Source organism: Protopterus annectens, chromosome 15.part0 (genome assembly GCF_019279795.1).
Source record: "Protopterus annectens isolate FY-2018-M chromosome 15.part0, PAN1.0, whole genome shotgun sequence".
In the NCBI taxonomy this organism is placed as follows: Eukaryota; Metazoa; Chordata; order Ceratodontiformes; family Protopteridae; genus Protopterus; species Protopterus annectens.
The window spans coordinates 471,858,648-471,876,612 of NC_056749.1; the positions used below are offsets into that span (position 1 = coordinate 471,858,648).

The window sequence follows — 17,965 nt, forward strand, 5'->3', positions numbered from 1 at the left end:
AAGCATGACAGGCCATTCTAGAGAACAGACAAGTGGTGCACAGTCATTGCCAACTCATCTGCCACCACACATTTCCACAATAACACTACCTTCCAGCATAACGGAAAGGACATTGTATTTTGTTGCTTGATGATGTAGCACATCATCACTACAGTATCCTACTTAACTGCAGTGTTTTTTTTTTCCAGGATGGAAAGAGGTTTAAAGAGCCATTCAAACAGTTTTGGGCTTAAGATTATTCATATCTAAACTTAATACAGCTGTGCTGTACATTTCAGATCTTGAACTGGGCTCTCCCTCCTATGTGAGAAACATCCATGACAAAGGAAGTTGCCTTTTTCAGGTGGCCCAACAAAAGTTCCTGAACCCATTATAACCAGGATATCCATGAGCAAAAATGCTAGTTCTACCAGAAAATCAGGAACCACTAAATGTTCCTCTTGTGAAGCCTGACAAAATGAATTGCTACAATAAAAAACATATAAGGATATCTTGGCCTGGGTTTAGGAAAACATTCCTGACCTGATTGAGACTTACCCTGAGAGACAGTAACCTGCTAAGGGTTAGAAACATACTGCTCACTATGAAGACCAATCCTACCCCAAAGAAAGTGATGCTGTAAGGCTTAGATCAGATGAATTTTGAAAACGGACTGAAATTCCAAGAAAGTAAAAGTCCATAGTTCCTGAATTCTGATCAACAGATCTTCCCTCAACTTTGACATATACCAGCTGTCTACATATGAGAAGACGTAATGTCATCCTTACATAAGGTACCTTTTAGTACCTAAAGCAATGTTAATCCACAAAGACAATGACGAAAACTAGAAGTGCCCAGCCTGAATACAAGGAAAATGTGATGGGAAATGCAAATTAAGATGAGATCATATGCATCCTGCATATGAAAGGCACAAAACCACTTTGGACCAAACTGCTACAGGAGAGTACAGTTGTGTACCTACCATAAATGTAGATGTTCGAGTGTATTCACTGTTGCAGTCATTACAATTGGGTTATCCTGCTTGCAGGCTACCCGCAGTCGACCCGAGTTCTAAAGTCTAGGTCCGACGTCGGTTGCTGTCGCCTCCTCCATGACATCAGTGCGCCAGGGGTATAAAAGATGCAGCCGATGCCATTTTCTTCAGTTTTTCTTGCCCCAGATGTCAGGTGCCCCTAAAATGGTAGGCTAAATTATGCCAATAAGCATGTATGCACAAAAAACAACTTTTCCTTCATCTACAAGCAAATACACCACATAGGTTGTATAGAACAGAGAAGTACAGATAAGTCCCAGCAAAGAAAAAGGGGGATGGTGAGAGGGTAACCTGGACTGCAACAGTGAATATACTCGAACATATACATTTATGGTAGGTACACAACTGTACTATGTTCATCGCGTTTCACTGTTGCAGTCATTACATTTGGGTTGAATCCCAAAGCTAAGGTTGGGAGGCTGGTGCTAAATAGGATTAGGAGAGGCTATCAGGCCCTGCAGAACTGCAGTGGCAAAGTCTGCCCTGGATTTAGAGTAGAGAGGTAAATGATAGTGCTTTGTAAAAGTATGCACTGAACTCCAAGTTGCAGCCTCTAAGATGTCTTTGGTTGGTACTCCCCTGAGGAAGGCTGCTGAAGTGGCTGCTGCTCTGGTTGAATGTGGCCTAATGCCCTTAGGCTCTGATTTGCCATGCTGTAAATAGCAGAAACGAATGCAGTGGCCTATCCACTTTGAAATGGTCTGCTTTGAGATAGGCTTTCCTTGTGATCCTGCAGCATATGCCACTAGAAGTTGTTCAGTCTTTTTGAAAGCTTTGGTTCTGTCCAAGTAGAAGCGTAGCTGCCTGTGAATGACCAAAGAATGCAGAAGTCTCTCACCCTTATTCTGTGGGTTTGGATAAAAGGTAGGCAAATTAATTGCTTGGTTAAGGGCCACACTGGACACTACCTTAGGCATAAATGTAGGGTTTGTCCTCAGACAAACCCTGTCAGGATGGAAAAAGATAAAAGGTTCCACAGCCATGAGTGCCTGTAACTCTGAGACTCGTCTAGCGGAGGTTATTGCTAGGAGCAGAGCTGTTTTCCAGGATAAGAATTTTATATCAGCTGCAGAGGCTGGCTAAAATGGAGGCAGTGTGAGTTTATCCAAGACATAGTTGAGGTCCCATGCAGGTATTGATGCTCTCCTTGGAGGTCTTATGTTTTTGGCTCCTCTGAGATACTGCCTCAGTAATGGATGAGAAAAAATAGGTGGTTCTGTATTGTAATAAGTTGAAATGGCAGAAGCATGAATTTTAATTGATGAAAAGGAAAGGCCTTTATCCAGCATCTCAGTTAAGTGTTGCAAAATCTGAGGAATATTTGGAACAGTCATGTCAATACCTTGTGCCTGGTTCCAAGCACAGAATCTCTTCCATTTTTCTGCATATGATTTTCTGGTGCTAGGCCTCCTGGCCTCCAAAATAACATCCATCACTGCTTTAGAGAGAGGTGTGTCTTGAATGGCTACATTATCTGCCATGCTGCCAAGTTTAAGGACCTGAGTTGGCTGTGTAGTATCTGACTGTCTTGTTGGGTCAGTAAGTGAGGAATTTGAGGTAATGTCCAAGCTGGGCATTGAGACAAGCTCTTTAGGATTGGGTACCAGTGCTGGTGTGGCCAATCTGGGGCAATCAGTATCATTTTTGGCTTCTCTTGTCAAACCTTGAGTAGTACCTTGGGGAGGAGAGGCAGAGGAGGAAAGGCATATACTGTTAGGTTTTTCCAGCTGAAAGATAGAGCATCCACTTTCCATGCTTGCTTGTGATAAGTCCTTGTGCAGAATCTCTGTAGTTGGCAGTTGTGAGGGGAGGCAAACAGGTCTATGTCCGGGCATCCCATTTCCTTGTTATCATGCTGAAGACTTGTGGATCCAATTTCCACTCGTGGGGATCCATTAGGTTTCTGCTTAGTTCATCTGCCAGAGTATTTGTCCCTCCTGGCAGGAATTGTGCTTGCAGATGTACTTGGTAAGTCAATGCTGTGCCCCACAAGTTCATGGCTAGTCTGCAGAGGGGGTAGGAATGTGTGCCTCCCTGCTTGTTTATGTACCACATGACTGTAGTATTGTCCGTCTTTATCAGTAGTTGTCCTGGATGAAGTAGATCCTTGAAGGCTGTCAGGGCATTCTGAACAGCTAGCATGTCTTTTTGATTGATATGTAGATGCATTTGACTTGTGGATCATGTGCCCTGAATACATCTTCCTGCCATATGGGCCCCCCAGGCATAATCTGATGCATCTGTTGTTAATGTCTGCCTGGCTGTGGGTAAGGTGAATGGCTGTCCCGTGTTGTGGTGACAGGCTTTTGCCCACCATCGAAACTCCTGTTGCAGGCAGGGAATGAAGGTAATTATTGTTTCCAGGCTGTGGCAGTGTTGAGTCCAAACACTTTTTAGATACCATTGAAGTTTCCTCATATGCAGTCTTGCATATGGAATGAGCAGAATGCAGGATGCCATGAAGCCCAAAGCCTGCAGAATTTTTCTTGCAGATAACTGGGTCTTTGTTGCCAACATTTTGAAATAAGTAGTCAGTTGACTGTGTTTGTCTTGCGTGATAGAAGCCATCTGGGCAGTTGTATTTAAGCTTGCACCCAGGAATATTATCTCTTGAGAGGGTGCGAGTTTTGATTTCTTTTCATTTACTGTGTACCTTAGACCTGTTGGCAATCTTTTCAGAAACACCAGATGCTGTAGTAGAATGTCCTTGTTCTCTGCTTGAATAAGGCAGTCGTCCAAGTAAGGATATATTTGTATTCCTCTTTGTCTGCAAAATGCAATTACTGGTGCCAGGCATTTTGTGAAGACCCTGGGCGCAGTAGATAAGTCAAAGGGCAGTGCAGAGAATTGGTAGTGCATTGAGCCAGCTATAAATCTGAGGTATCTTCTGCATGATTGTCTGATTGGGACATGCAGGTATGCCTCTTTTAGGTCTAAAGTCACAAACCAAGCCTTCTTGCCCAGCATGGGCAGAAGCTGCTGCAGAGTTAACATTTTAAATTTTGGAATATCCAGGAATGTGCTTAGAATAGACAGGTCCAGTATTGGTCTACAGGCTTTGTCCTTTCTGGGCACCAAGAATAGCCTTGAGTAAAATCCTAGTCCCTGCTCTTGCTGTGGTACTTGCTGAATGGCTCTCATGTCCATGAGGGATGAAACTTGTTTTTGTGCCTCTGCCCATTGATTGCGTGGCAGGTTTGGCATACCGTTTGGACTTGGCAGGGTGTGAAAGTGGAACCTGCAGCCTTGTGATATAATATTTAAGACCCATTTGTCCTGGGTGATCATGTGCCAATTTTGTGAAAAAAGTGCTAGTTTCCCCCCAAAGGAGCTGTCAGAAAATAAGTGCTTGGTGCTGGCAGGGGAAAGTCATTGAGACTGTTGCCTGTATGGCTGTGATTTTTCCCCTCTGCTTTTGGAGGTAGAAGCACCCCATTTTTTTGGCCTGTATAAGCCTTGGGGCTGTGATCTGCCTCTTTGTGGCTTGTCTGACACTGGAAAGGACCAATTCTTTGTAGGCCAGTTCTGCTAAATCTGGGAGGCTGTACCTGCAAGAAATCCTTGACTGTTTGCATACAATTAGCTTTGTCCTCCATTTACTTCAACACCTCTTCTGCTTTAACACCAAACAAGGTATCATGCTGTAAAGGACCATCTAACAGTTTTGCTTTAACATCGTGCAGATTCTGTTCTTTTAACCAAACATGCCTCCTAATGACTGATCCTGTAACAGCGGCCCTGCAGGAGGCCTCTAGAGAATCTAAACCACATTGCAAAGTATGCTTTTCCACTTGGTCAGCTGCATGCAATAAATCCTGCATTTCTTTGTTTTCTGCACTTCCTGAATTTGTCAACATTTTCTGTTTAAGCAGTGACATAAGATATTGCTGATATTTAAGCATATGAAACTGGCAATTTAAAGATCTTACAGCCAAGGTAGCAGGAATATAAATCTTTTTCCCCAATCTTTCCAGGGCCCTTGAATCCCTATCAGAGGGGATAGGGTTTTTCTTGCAGTGGAAGCCTTGACCCCTTTGGGACCCTGAGAGTTTCTGGGTCAGCAGCAGGGTTTTTATAAAGAAATTTATGTGACTCAGGAACCCTGTAGTATCTGTCTGGCTTAACAGGAGCTGGTGGTAGAGAGTCAGGAGACAGACTGGACTCTGAAAATACATCATCTACAATGTATAAAACAAGAGGAATAACAAGGGGCCTGTGCTGAGGTAATAAAAGGAAGTCTCTGAGCCTTTTCTTGGATTCTGAGTAATCTTGTGTCTCCCAGTGGAAATGCTCCCTCATAGTATGCAGGGTCTCCCCAAAAGAATAATCCACAGGAGGAGAGACTGAAGGGATAGATTCTTCAGCATCAGAATCCTCAGAGGGAGGAAGAGAATATTCCTGTTCCAAAGAGGAATCTGGAAAAGGAAACCTGATCTGAAGATTCATATTGTATCTCTTGTCAAGGCCTCTTATCAGGAGGGGGATGGGAACCCCTGATCAAGGTAATTAAGTCTTCGGCCATTTTAAGCATCTGTTTTTTACGCATGGTGGCCTGTCCAGGAGAATGCTGTACTTGTTTCTTTGTCTTTAGAGCTGCTTTAGCCTTTGAAGCTGAAGTTGGTTAACTGTGTAGGCCTGAAAACACCCTCGGAAGCCGATGCCTGCTCAGCGGCTCCAGACCCATCTGAGGGAATAGTTTCCGAGTGTCCAATACCTTGAGTTTCCAGTGGCCTAGTCAGCTCCACGTGGGAGTCGGAAGCGGCCTGTGGCTCTGAGGTAGCAGGCGTCAGGGGCTGCGAAAGCGCCTCACTGAGAACCAGCGACAGGCCTAGCGGAAGCCTCGTCGTTGGTTTTGGACCTCAGATGCCTGTCTTTTTCTTTTTCTTTGCGCTTTTTATAAACTCTGGTAGACGGGTGTTCTTGACAGCATTATATAATTGAATCTTCTGCCAAAGTAATGAGATGCAAAATCGTACCGACGCTTAATAGTGCATTGGTTAAATCTAGCACAAAACCGACAACTAGCAACGTCATGGTCAGGGCCTAGACAAGGAATACAGTAACAATGAAAATCCTTATGAGGTATTTGCTTCCCACAAGAAATACAATTATTAACTTTTTCTGACATCAGTCGGGAGCAAGAAAAAAGTTTCCCCAATGGGGTACTTAGCTTTAATGAAGACTTCGGATCTGAAATTCAAATTTGAAAATCTCAGGAGTCTGCCAACCGGCACTTGCAAACTGCTTTTGCTTCAGGCACCGCACGGCAAGAAAGACTGAAGAAAATGGCGTCTGCTGCATCTTTTATACCTCTGGTGCACTGACGTCAGGGAGGAGGCGACAGCAACCGACGCCGGGCCTAGACTTTGGAACTCAGGCCGACTGCGATTAGCCTGCCAGCAGGATAACCCAGTTGTAATGACTGCAACAGTGAAACATGATGAACATCTAAGTTCAGCATTTTCAACCTATTGCTAGATGACAGTCTTGTAGACCAAGAATAGGCCTTAGGTCTCCATATCTTTAAAAGACAAAGAAAACTCAAGAAAAAAAAATAAGCATGTTCCTGTAGCACAAAATCACCTATTTCAGGCAAAGTGGACTTTAATTCAGTACTGTATTCAGGCACTATAGACAAGTTCACTAATTTAGGTATAATCTGTTTTATCACCCGCTAGATAGCCAACTGGCTCACTGATGGGGTGGGGGGGGTCAAAATAGGTAAGGCCACCTCACAAAGAGGGCAGACACTAGCAGAGTCCCTCAGGGCTCGGTACTGGGCCCACTCCTTTTTGGCATCCTTTTCCCTGAAATGGAGGTAAATGCTGAAGGTTTATGGCTGACTAAGTTTGCAGATGATTGAAAGCTGGGGGTTACCATTGACTCCCCTGCAGACACTAGCATTCTTCAAGAAGGTCTACCTCTGACTAACAGATGGTGCCAAAGCCATGGTCTTAAACTCAATGGTAAGATATGCATAATTGTATTGTTTGGTAAGTCAGCCATCCTGGCTAATTACCATGTTGATAATACGCCACTAAGAGTCGAACCAGTGATCAAGCATCTCTGGGTATGCACTTTGACAGTAGCCTTATCTTCCACCACCATCTGGCCACAGTGATAGGGAAATGCTTTTATGTTGTGCATCTTACAAGTAAGGATATGGCATCTAGGTCCAAAGAGGTCATTATCCCACTGCACTCTGCCATTATCACACCAATCATATAGTACAGTGCTCCCTTTGGTATGTACCTGACCAGGCATATGCAGCAACTAGACCACCCTCAGAGGTTTCTTACAAAAAGAATGAGTGGCATAACAAACCTACCTTATGTAGATTGCCTTAAAGTACTTTCCTTTCTACTCAGTCTCCTATAGATTGCTGAGGGGTGATCTATACCTGGCTTACAAGACATGTGCAAACCCCACACTTATGAACCTCCTACACATTTGTAAGTCAGAGTACCAGAAATACAAGGTCTAGGGACTTGAATTTTGTCTAGGACTTAAATATAACATGCTGGAGAGACAGACATGTGTCCCAAAGACTGCCCCTTTCTATGGAACAGGCTTCCCATCCATGTGAAGCTGAGTTTGTCTATTATCGAGTCTAAGCACAGCCATAGACCAGTGGATGGGGAACACGAAATTTACACCAGACCTGGACCCATGTCCCTTATGGACAGAGATAGCTTATAAATGCTTGGCCCTCAAGGTCCTATTTGGATACTGGCCATCATTATTCTTTCAGGAAAACTTAGCTAGGCTTAGAAAGGCCACCTGGGTCATTAGCCTAGTTACAGCCTATGTGGAAATAGGCTACCCGTGAAACTAATTTAGAAACATGGATAAAAACTTGACTGTGCCCCAGCTCAAACAGCTAAACTAACCATGCATTTCATATGACCATCCATCATTTGATGTGAAGGTAGAAATTTCTAAAATAAATAGCTGCACATATGGCAGATGGCAAAACTGAAATCTGGTCAGAGGGCTTGAGTGCACTCTACATTTTTAACTGGTAGCAGCACAGCTTTTCTGACCTGGTCAGATCCTTAATGAACTACATACTACTGCTGTTGGTGATATAAAAGTTTAGGATCTGGGACAAAGGCCACAGATCCGGCTTGAATATCTGTTTTGTCACGAATCACTTAAAATATTGTTATTAGTGTGTACGAGTTTGCAGGCAGCTGCAGCAGCTTAGCATCACCATCTCCCACTGTGCGCATTGTGACCAACATAACTTTTAAAAGGTGGCAGAATAACCTGGTAAGGGGGAGAGACTGTCCTTCGATGCTTAAGCTGATGTTGAATATTTTGCCAAAATTATTCAACATCCTGTACTCCTCATTAGGAGGCACATCTCACAAACGTTCCCCTTAGTACCCTTTCACCTTTCTTAAATCACTCTAAACCCTGTAGGTAGTGCCATAAGTATGTTTAACTAAGAACAAATCTCCTTCCATGGCAAGTGCTCTTTAATTTCCTTGCAAGAAAGCAAAGGGTCATCATTGGGTTCTCTCTACACTGCCTGAACTGGCCTTATAAGGTGTGAATTCATTGGATCATCACCCTAAGCATTTCTGACAGATCTAGGTATTCCAGGAAATGGCTTTGGATTTTATCTTCAAAACTGTTTTAAAGGATTCATGACAGTGTGTCAAGTTTTGCTTCACTGTGCTAGACAACAAATAAGCCATGCAGTCCACTACCCAGTGGTCAACTACAGCAAAAAATAAAGGCATCCATTTCTACACAGGGCAAGCTTCCTGAACTTCATTTTCTACGAGGTCAGTGAAACTCAAGAGTTATCCTCAAATTCATTGTTCTCAAAGTTACATGCACTACACATGAAGAAAAAGGACTTGGTGTTCTGCTGAGTCTGAAGTTAATGGGATATGTATATATCTCCATTGACAAAATAAACATTTTCATATTCTGAAGGGCCATCACTTCTCAAAGGTATCTAATCAGGTTACTGAAAATATAGGAGAACTCCGAAAACCATCCATCCTTCTTCCATTATAAGTAAGAAGAGTTGGAGGATAATGTGAAAGCCAGGAATTAGGGTACTGACTCTATTTGTACCCCATTCCTTCCCTATAAAAAAAATTTTGAAAAAAGATAAATACACAAAACCTCTTCTGTCTTGTGCACCACCATAAGGGTAATTCTTTTTGTCTCCACCAGGACCTGCCCAATGGCTCTTCTACTTTCACCCCTTTGTATTATTTCTCCCACGGAGATAGGGCCAGACATTATTTAGCTAGGTAATAGCCTATTTGTTCTTATCCAGGAATCCTGATCAGCCCATTCATCCTATGATGAAAATTTGGTAATAGGGAGCAGGCCAGCTTATTTGTCCTATGGGACTGGCCTACCCTCTACCTTAGAGGAGCAACCCCCCCTTTGGCAGCTGTTACAAGCTGTACTATAGCTGCCCTCTGAGGGTAAACAAGCCTCCACATGCTGAATTCCCCTTGACTTAAGTGAATGCAGAATGTAGTGTGCGTTAACTAGGTGTGAACTTCAAAGGAGAGGTAACACCTACTCCCACTAGGTGACACCCATGTGGCTAGTCACAGCTGCTGCTCCTCACCCAGAGATGAATGAGCCTGCAATGGCCACTCACTTTTATCATCCCTTGCCAGATCCTACAACTGCCTGATGCACTATTCAAATTTGGGTCACCTATGCCATAGTCTGGGCTTTATCCTTTTATGCTATAGAAGTGGCTTACCATCAGTGTAAATTTTGATAGCGGATGAAGGGAATATTTTCGTTCACCAAAGAACTGCGTATCAGCACTGCCAGTGATTTATTTACCATCATGGTCCTGGTCTGAATCCTGTACTATTTCCTGGCCTTCATCTTACCCTAATAAAGAACAAGTACAATGTTGGCTGAGACTGTCATGCAAATATCTCTTATAAAACAAGTTAACAAGGAATTCCATTCAGAGACAAACACTGTAGAAAATAAGAGATGAGATGAGATGAGGGCATTCAGTTGAGAAAGTGAATAACTGTAGAATAACAGAAGTTAAAAACAAAATGCCTGAAGAATACTGCTTGGAAAATAGTACTACGAGTCCCATGTGATAATGGGAGAAGCTCAGCACGTTACCTTGCTAGGAAGAGCTTGAAACACATCAGCTGTTCACCATTCTGTTAGTTGCAAATCAACAACATATGTACTCTACAGATCTCATCCTAAAATGTACAGTAACTACTTCTTAGGAATACTTGGAAGTTCAAGGCCACTGAGTCTTGCAACCATTACACCTTACCAGTTCCCATTTTAGACTTTACCTCCCTTCATGAGGAGGAGGCTATAGCAGTCCTGCCCAGTGTAAACTTATGAATAACCATCCAATTATCCAGGTCCCACTTGAAGGAAGATAATGTACAACACTGCTTTACCTGCAAGGGGAGTCTATTCCAGAGGTGAAGAGGATGCCGAGTAATAGGTTCATAGGTGAGTACTAGGCTAATGGCCCTGGGGCCAACACAAGCCTAGTTCAAGAACATACCCAGCTGTCCTGTTGCCGGACGTTAGTTTCTTGTACCCCTATCGAACAAGGCTGTTGAAATGATCCCCGGGGTGAATTTCATGATACCTATCCACTCAGCAAGATTTTTCTTGAAGAGGGCCTGTGAGGTGCTCTGCCTGACATGAATAGGAAGTTTATTCCAGAGTATGGGTAGTCTGTGGATTAGGAACCTGTCCCTCTAGCAGGTTCTGTTTATTGTGGTGATGAGGTTGAGGTTTTTGGATCGTGTGGTGCAGAGGGATTGAGTCTTTTTCAGATGAAGCATGTCTAGTAACACTGGGTCTGACATGGCTTTGCATGCCAAGGCAGAGATTGCCTCTAAGTAGTCGATATGAGATGGAGTGTAGCTGTAGTTTTTTGAGTCTATGTAGGGCATGTGTTTGAGTCCTAGGATCCTCTTTGTGAGGAATTTCTGTGGCCTCTCCAGTTGTTGCAGGTGTCTAGCGAGGTACATGCCAAATGGAGCATTGTGCTCTCTAATGGGTCTAATGAGGGATGAGTAGCGAGGGATTATGACCTCTTTCTTCCTGGATGAGAAACCCTTTGTAATGGTGTGCCACATAGAAAGACTTTCTAACTACAGTGGTCACATGGTTGTCAAAGGAGAGGTTTGCTATCCACTTGTGTTCCTAGATCTCATATCACACCTTGGGAGTTGAGAGGGCTACCGTCGATGTGGTGGTTTGTGAGCACTGAGTTTTTCCTGAAGGGGATGACGATGCACTTTTTGGCATTGAGCTTGAGACCACGGTTCTGGCACCAGTCGTTGGTGTCAGTGAGGCCTTTTTGTAGGATGTCATCAGCTTGAGAGTCAGTAATGGCTCCTAGTGTGCAGTCATCTGCCAACTTCGTCAACCAGAATCCTTTAGTGTTGGCCCGAACTTCAGAGAAGTATATACCAAACAGGAGTAGACCCAGGACCGATCCTTGTGGGACGCCACTTATGACTGCCTGATAGTCTGATTTGGAGTCTGCCACTTTCACCATGTGGGTTCTGTCCGTGAGCCAGATGGCAACCCATCTTATGGTGTAGGGGTTGCCGCCTAGGTTGGTGAGTCTGTCAATGATCCCTGAGTGAGGGATAGTGTCGAAGGCCTTGGCCAGATCTAGTTAGGCTGTGTGGACTGCTTTGCCTTCATTGACTTCTCTGGTGACAGATTCAAAGAAGTCTATCAGGTTTAGCAGACATGAACTGCCCTCCACGATCCCAGACTGAGAGAGATCCAGGGTTTAAAGGTTTCTATTGACCTTATTTATCAGGTCCGCAATGATGAGCTCCATGGCCTTACAGATCAGACTCGTCAGGCTGATGGGGCAGTAGTTTCCTGGGTCAGTAGTCGCTCTTCCTTTGTGGAGAGGAATGACTGTGGTGGTGTGCCATTCAGTAGGGACAAAGCCTGAAGTGAGGCTGTGGTTGAACAGGGCACTCAAGTGGGGTACCAGTTCCCTTTATAGTTCGTGTAGCATGCAGCCAGGTATATTATCAGGTCTCTTGGAAGCTGTATTTTTGGCTTTGGATAGTGCGGCTTCTCCCTGAGCAGCCGTGATATTAGGGATTTTGCATTCCTTGGGTATTGGGATGGGCCCTTTTGGGGGTAAGGAAGGGTAAAGTTAGCACTAAACATGTCTGCCAAGATGCTGGCAATGTCTGTTGGTTCAATGTAAGTGGTGTCGTGCAGTAGCTCAGAGCACCCCTGCGTATTGTTATGCAGGTTCTTGATGTAGCTAAAGAATACCTTGCGGTTATCTTTAGCATCTGTTGCAATTTTGTTTTCATAACTAGCTTTGGAGGCTTTGATGAGGAATCTCAGTTTTTTGCTGAGATTTACAAGGGAATTTTTCCAGCCTTGGGACTTTGCCCTTTTCTGCAACAGTTTTTTTTCTTCTGTTGAAGAGTTTAATGGCAGAGGACCACCAGATTGGCTTCCTTTTTTTGGAGGGCATGACCTTGGTTCTGTTAGGTATGGCCTGATCCATGCACTTGTGTAAATGCGCATACAGTGCCATGGTGTATGATTCCGCGATCATACATCCTTTATTTGTTTGCGTGGGTGACGTGAAGTTTGACACTTCTGTCTTCAGAAACACAAATTTGGCTTTAGAAAAAAAGTCTTTCACTGTGGTTTCCTTCATTGGGGGAGGGGGGCACAGGTGGAATTTGGATATAGATTGTGATTAACTTATGGTCAGATCTGACCAGGGAGGAGTTGGGAATGTCTCCCATTTTGTTTTACTGATTTGCTGAGGCTGGCTAAGATTTCTTGTTTTGTTATTTGTAAAACTGTTAGACTTACGAAGATACAAACGATCCTGAAATACTGTCTCTCTGATTTCCAAGAAGACAAGGTGCAGGTCGTATCTGAGGTGCCTACTGACAAAGTACTGCACCCTTACAGTCATATTAATTAGCTGCAGTCACTACTCTTGCACACACACACGCGCACTACTGCACCATAACAGTAAAAGAGCAATATCACATTTACTCTTAATTGTATTCACACTATGTATAGCTGAAATGTTCTTGAGCAAAATAGCACAGTCTGTGCAGACTGCCACATGCTTCACATTAGTGGTATGATTGGCTGCCTGTTGAGATAAATTTCCTTCTTTGTCCAAACGGAGGACAATCTTTTGACAAGCTTAGCTTCAGCCAGTGCAGTCTGTTTGCAGCAGTGCATTCTGAACACCTCTGGGGCTGGGTGGGAAGGCTTTAAGAAGGCAGCCTTGCTTTTCAGAAGGGAATGTTAAGCTAATTTTAGCAGTGCTTGCAAAATAATTTGTTTCTAGGATATGTTTTTTTGCATCCCCTTGCCTCCATCAGACCTCCTGGGTATACAGTATGTTTGTGTGTGTGTGTATGTATGTATATAAATATATATATATATATATATATATATATACATACATACAGATACACATATACATATCTATGTGTATGTGTATATATACGAACCGATAAACTTGACAAACCTAGTGATTTTATTTTTCCACAAATAAAAAGTGTAGAAAGATTAATATAGAATTGTACAGATAATGCAATTGTTTTGACTCACCACTGCTGCTTTACAGATAAACAGATTTAGATACATTTTTTCTGTTTGTCTTTGTTTTCTTCAGGATGGAGATGGAAGCACCAGAACATCATACTCCAAAAGTTGTCATAGCCAAAACAGCACAACACTCCAAATCTGGAGGAATGCCTGTCACTTCCTTCATGTCAGTAATCATCTGTACAAACCCTGGTGAATGCAACTAATATAGTGTACTATGTAAGCTGCACTTTTTCTTTACTTATGCAGTGGTGTTTTTTTTAAAAAAGTTCTAACACTAAAACAGCTACTTTTGAAAAGGAAATAGCCAAACACTTCAGCTGGAAGTATTTCTGTTAAACATGCTGGCACACGTGTTGGTAATTAAACTTACCTGGTGGCCCAGGAGAGCCAATGGGTCCTGGACTTCCTTGAAATCCGTCCGCTCCTTTTGGACCTGGACTACCTGGTGTACCTGTAACATACAACAATTGATTTTAATAATGTAAAGCACTTTTTTTAGAGCTGGTACATTAGTTAAAAAATGTTTCTTTTACCCAGGTTTCAGTACTATAAGCCATAGCTTTATGTTATTTAGAATAGGCAGACAATGACAGTAGCACAATAGCAACTACATTAGTGCTAAATCATTAATCAGTTTGGCTGCTATGTAACTGTGGAACCATTTAGTCATTTATAAGAGTGATTAAAGCTAGAAATATCACCATGTAAGAAAGCCTTACATGGAAAAAAAACGTGTGGAAAGCTTATTTTTTAAAACACAAGTTCCAGCCTGCCAACCCTAGTTGTTTTACGCATAACCGCTCTGAAGCAACCAACCTACTTGAAAATATATAGCTATGAAAGTAAAAATGGGGCCAGTTAGACAAAAAAAAGTTTTTCTGTGGCATCTCTACAAATGTTTAGAGGTGGAATGTCTAACAGGTGGTCCATGGGCTGGAAATGAGCCCATGAAAGGACTGAACCTATATAGTAGCATCATGGCTCTGTCATCCCAAATTAACCAGGAACACCTGTTTTTAAGCTAAAATCAGCTTACCTTCCTGAGTGCCCGATTTGGGTGAAAGTACTCCCGGATTTGCAGTAAAGCAAACTCTGTTCTAGCTGTAGAAATTTCAGCCAATCAGAGCATTGCTTTACTGCCCTGTTTTGCATGTAGTGGCTGCGGTGGCCATGATGTGCTTCCAGTTTTCAATTAGGTCCACTTAGTCCTCCTATCAAGGCAGCAGGAGCTGCAGGAATGGTGGCGTTACTATTCTGTTGGACTGGGAGGTCAAAAGAAGACATTTGTTCATTTGCCGAGGGAGAGACAAGAGACGGGAGAGATTAAGGGAAGCCATGGATCCAGCCAAGCTTGAGACAGAGATGGAGTTCAGCCCCAGCTTGACGGAGACAGAGTAAATTATTCCCAGAATGTCTGTGGTCTGAGTTACCGGTCTCTTTCTGCTGAACTAAGATTCATCTTTTTTCGCCCAGGTAATTCTAGTAGTATGCACTGTTTTTCAGTATACTAAATGATCGATAATGCATTATTATTCTCTGGCATGTTTGTGCAGTTTCCCTTTGATGATATCAACAGTTATTTTAAATGCCAGTAACACAGGTATACTATTCCACTTTAATCTAATGAGATTTATAATCTTTTTTTTTTAATTTTTATTTACTGCTTGATAAGTTCAAAAGAATGACAATTGTCTTATTTGTAATTATTTTGTTTAATGAATTCAAGGTTTGCATCAATGTTCAGTATTTGAGACATAGTTTAAGATGGGGACATATTACATTTCACTTCCAAGATAAAAAAGATCTCATATTCTCTCCGTATATCTTCATACAGCATGGCTAACAGCCTTGCTGTTTCCATAATGAAGTACCATGAAAGTGTTTCCGACCTTATTGCATTATGACTTGCTTAACTACTTAACAACTGCACCAGCAAATAAAATTGTGGGTTTTTGGCAGATCAGTCTTTAATGATTTGCCACTGAAGTCAGAAAATAATGACAGACATTTGAGATTCAGACTTCATACCTTTCAGAAAATTCATGCCAGTGCAAATTTCCATCAACCTTTGGAGTTTGTAACAGCAACATTTAAAGTGTTCCTATTTTTGTCCCTTTGTCCCACATCTGTTCCTTTGTCCAGATTTCTTGCTCTAAAAGGTTAAGAGAGATGATTACTACTCCTGGTGTCTATAAAAAATAGTAACAAGGCAAAAGGCAGAGAGATACAAATGTATGTGTTTGTGTGTTTCAGGCTTCATAGCTTTTAGAAATGTTATGCTACTGCAAAACCTGTTGTTCTAGCAACTTTCTAAGTTTGTATGAGCAACATTGGAATGTAATATGCTGGGCAGGGGTATGAGAGCTGGGGCATATCTGTCAAGTGTACAGCATTCTGTGTTTAAGAAGCAAGGCATGCTCTGGACTAAGGTCTGGTATTATTTTGAATGGGGTAGAATTGTATGAAACCTGGATTACATTACAAAAGTGATTTCAGAACATGAATTTTACTGCGCAACCTGATTTGCAATCATGCTTACTCACATTTTATGACCATGTACGGTGCTCAGCATTACTCTGTTTTACTGAGTTGCACACATTTAAAAAGGTTTCTGGCTTTCATTCTCACTTTTTATCTGAATCATAAGTTTTCTTCAGAAGCAAAGTCATGGCAGAATCACACAACAGCACGGTACAAGCCACAATGGAAGGGAGTGCAACACAAACGTTCTTTCACTGTTATAGTGCAACAATTCTGAAGGGTAAGATTACTTTTTGGCTACTGTTTGCCATCATACAAGTGACGTTTTACTGTAAGGAAAACTATAATGTCACAGTACAGCTGTGAATTCCCTTGATTTCTAATTATACCCCCTCTTTTTCTATGAAGATGCTGCCTCTGAAAAGAAGTGGTGAATGACCACCTTCCAAAGAAGCTGGAAGGTCACCTTTGACTGGGTGATGGAAAGCAGGCGTGGTCCAGGCTATATATTTTGCAAGATATGTGCTACTAATATTAATGTAGGGCATGGAGGAAGGAATAATCTGCAACGGCATACAAATGCTGAAAAGCATAAGATGAGCACCAAGCATTCGACTGGGAGGAAGGTGACAGAAATATTGGCCACTCAGCAAACCAATTCTAAAGTACTAGAGGCTGAAGTAGCCTTTATGACCCTACTTGCTGAGCACAACTTGCTATTTATGACTGGGGATCACTTCCTGAAGTATATCAAGAGGCACTGCATGGAGCCAGAGGTGGTACAAAAAATGACCTGTGGACCAACAAAGGCTGCTTGCATTATAACAGATGTAATGGGGCCAGGGTATCAGCAGGATCTTGCACAAGTTTTTCAGAAAATGTAATACTGCTTGTACTTTGACCAGAGTACAGATATGGGGGATGACAAGTTGCTTGTCATTTTACTTGGCTTGTTTGACCACAACATTCGTAAAAATATTGTTTTGACATGCCTGCTTGTATCAGTGGAACTGGCCAAGCCATTTATGACTGTGTAATGGAGACTCTGAGCAAGTTTGACATTCCTGTCAACAACACAGTGGCTTATTCATCAGACAATGCTACCTCCATGACTGGTAAGCTGAATTCTGTGCTATCCAGATTAAAAGAGGTTACACCACACATCTTCAGCATGGGCTGCTTGCGCCACATTGCAGATTTATGTGTTAAATCTGGTGTAAAAGCAATGGTTGTACCTGTAGAGGAGCTGATAGCTGACATTTATTGTCACATTTCCAGCAGTGCACAGCACCAGCAAAAGCTTAAGGAGTTTGCACTGTTTGTGGATATTTAACCTCTTAAAATTATCAGGTATGCTCCCACTCAATGGCGGTTTGTCAAAAGTCATCAAAAGAATGCTTGCCTTGTGGCCTGCCCTGAGATCCTACTTCTTGTCCTATGAAACATGGTCTGTTAAAGTGGATCTCATAGCTGAGAGACTGCAGAGCCATGGCATTAAGCTGGCATTTCTGTTCCTGCAGTATGCCATTGAACCACTGCATAACTTCAGTGTGCCAGTGCAAGGCAGGGAAAGCAAACTGCTCACCTTGCATAATGACAGCCAGAAAGTGCTGCAGGCACATGCTAGTAGGTTACTCGAACCACCAATTGCAAGGCACTTTTTGGGCAATATAATTAGTATTGTTGCAATTCTTGAAGTGAAAGACACCATCTTACAAGACAGTGAAATTTGTATTGATGCCGAAACATATTTGGACGACAATATGGATGACATCGGGGTACTACAGTGGAGCAAAAACTTTTCAAGAGAGCCAAGCAATTTTACTTTGCAGTCCTACTTAA

The 17,965-nt window shown here is 42.5% G+C and overlaps 1 protein-coding gene across 4 annotated transcripts in view; it reads right to left on the bottom strand.

The window, feature by feature from the left end:
* COL4A5 (collagen type IV alpha 5 chain) overlaps positions 1–17,965 on the bottom strand; it is a 3,591,008-nt gene that overhangs the window by 595,807 nt on the left and 2,977,236 nt on the right. For all 4 annotated transcript variants that reach the window (XM_044057208.1, XM_044057205.1, XM_044057207.1 and 1 more), the window contains one exon: positions 14,013–14,093. In XM_044057208.1, coding sequence (XP_043913143.1) covers positions 14,013–14,093 — 81 coding nt within the window. The remainder of the gene's footprint in view (positions 1–14,012; positions 14,094–17,965) is intronic.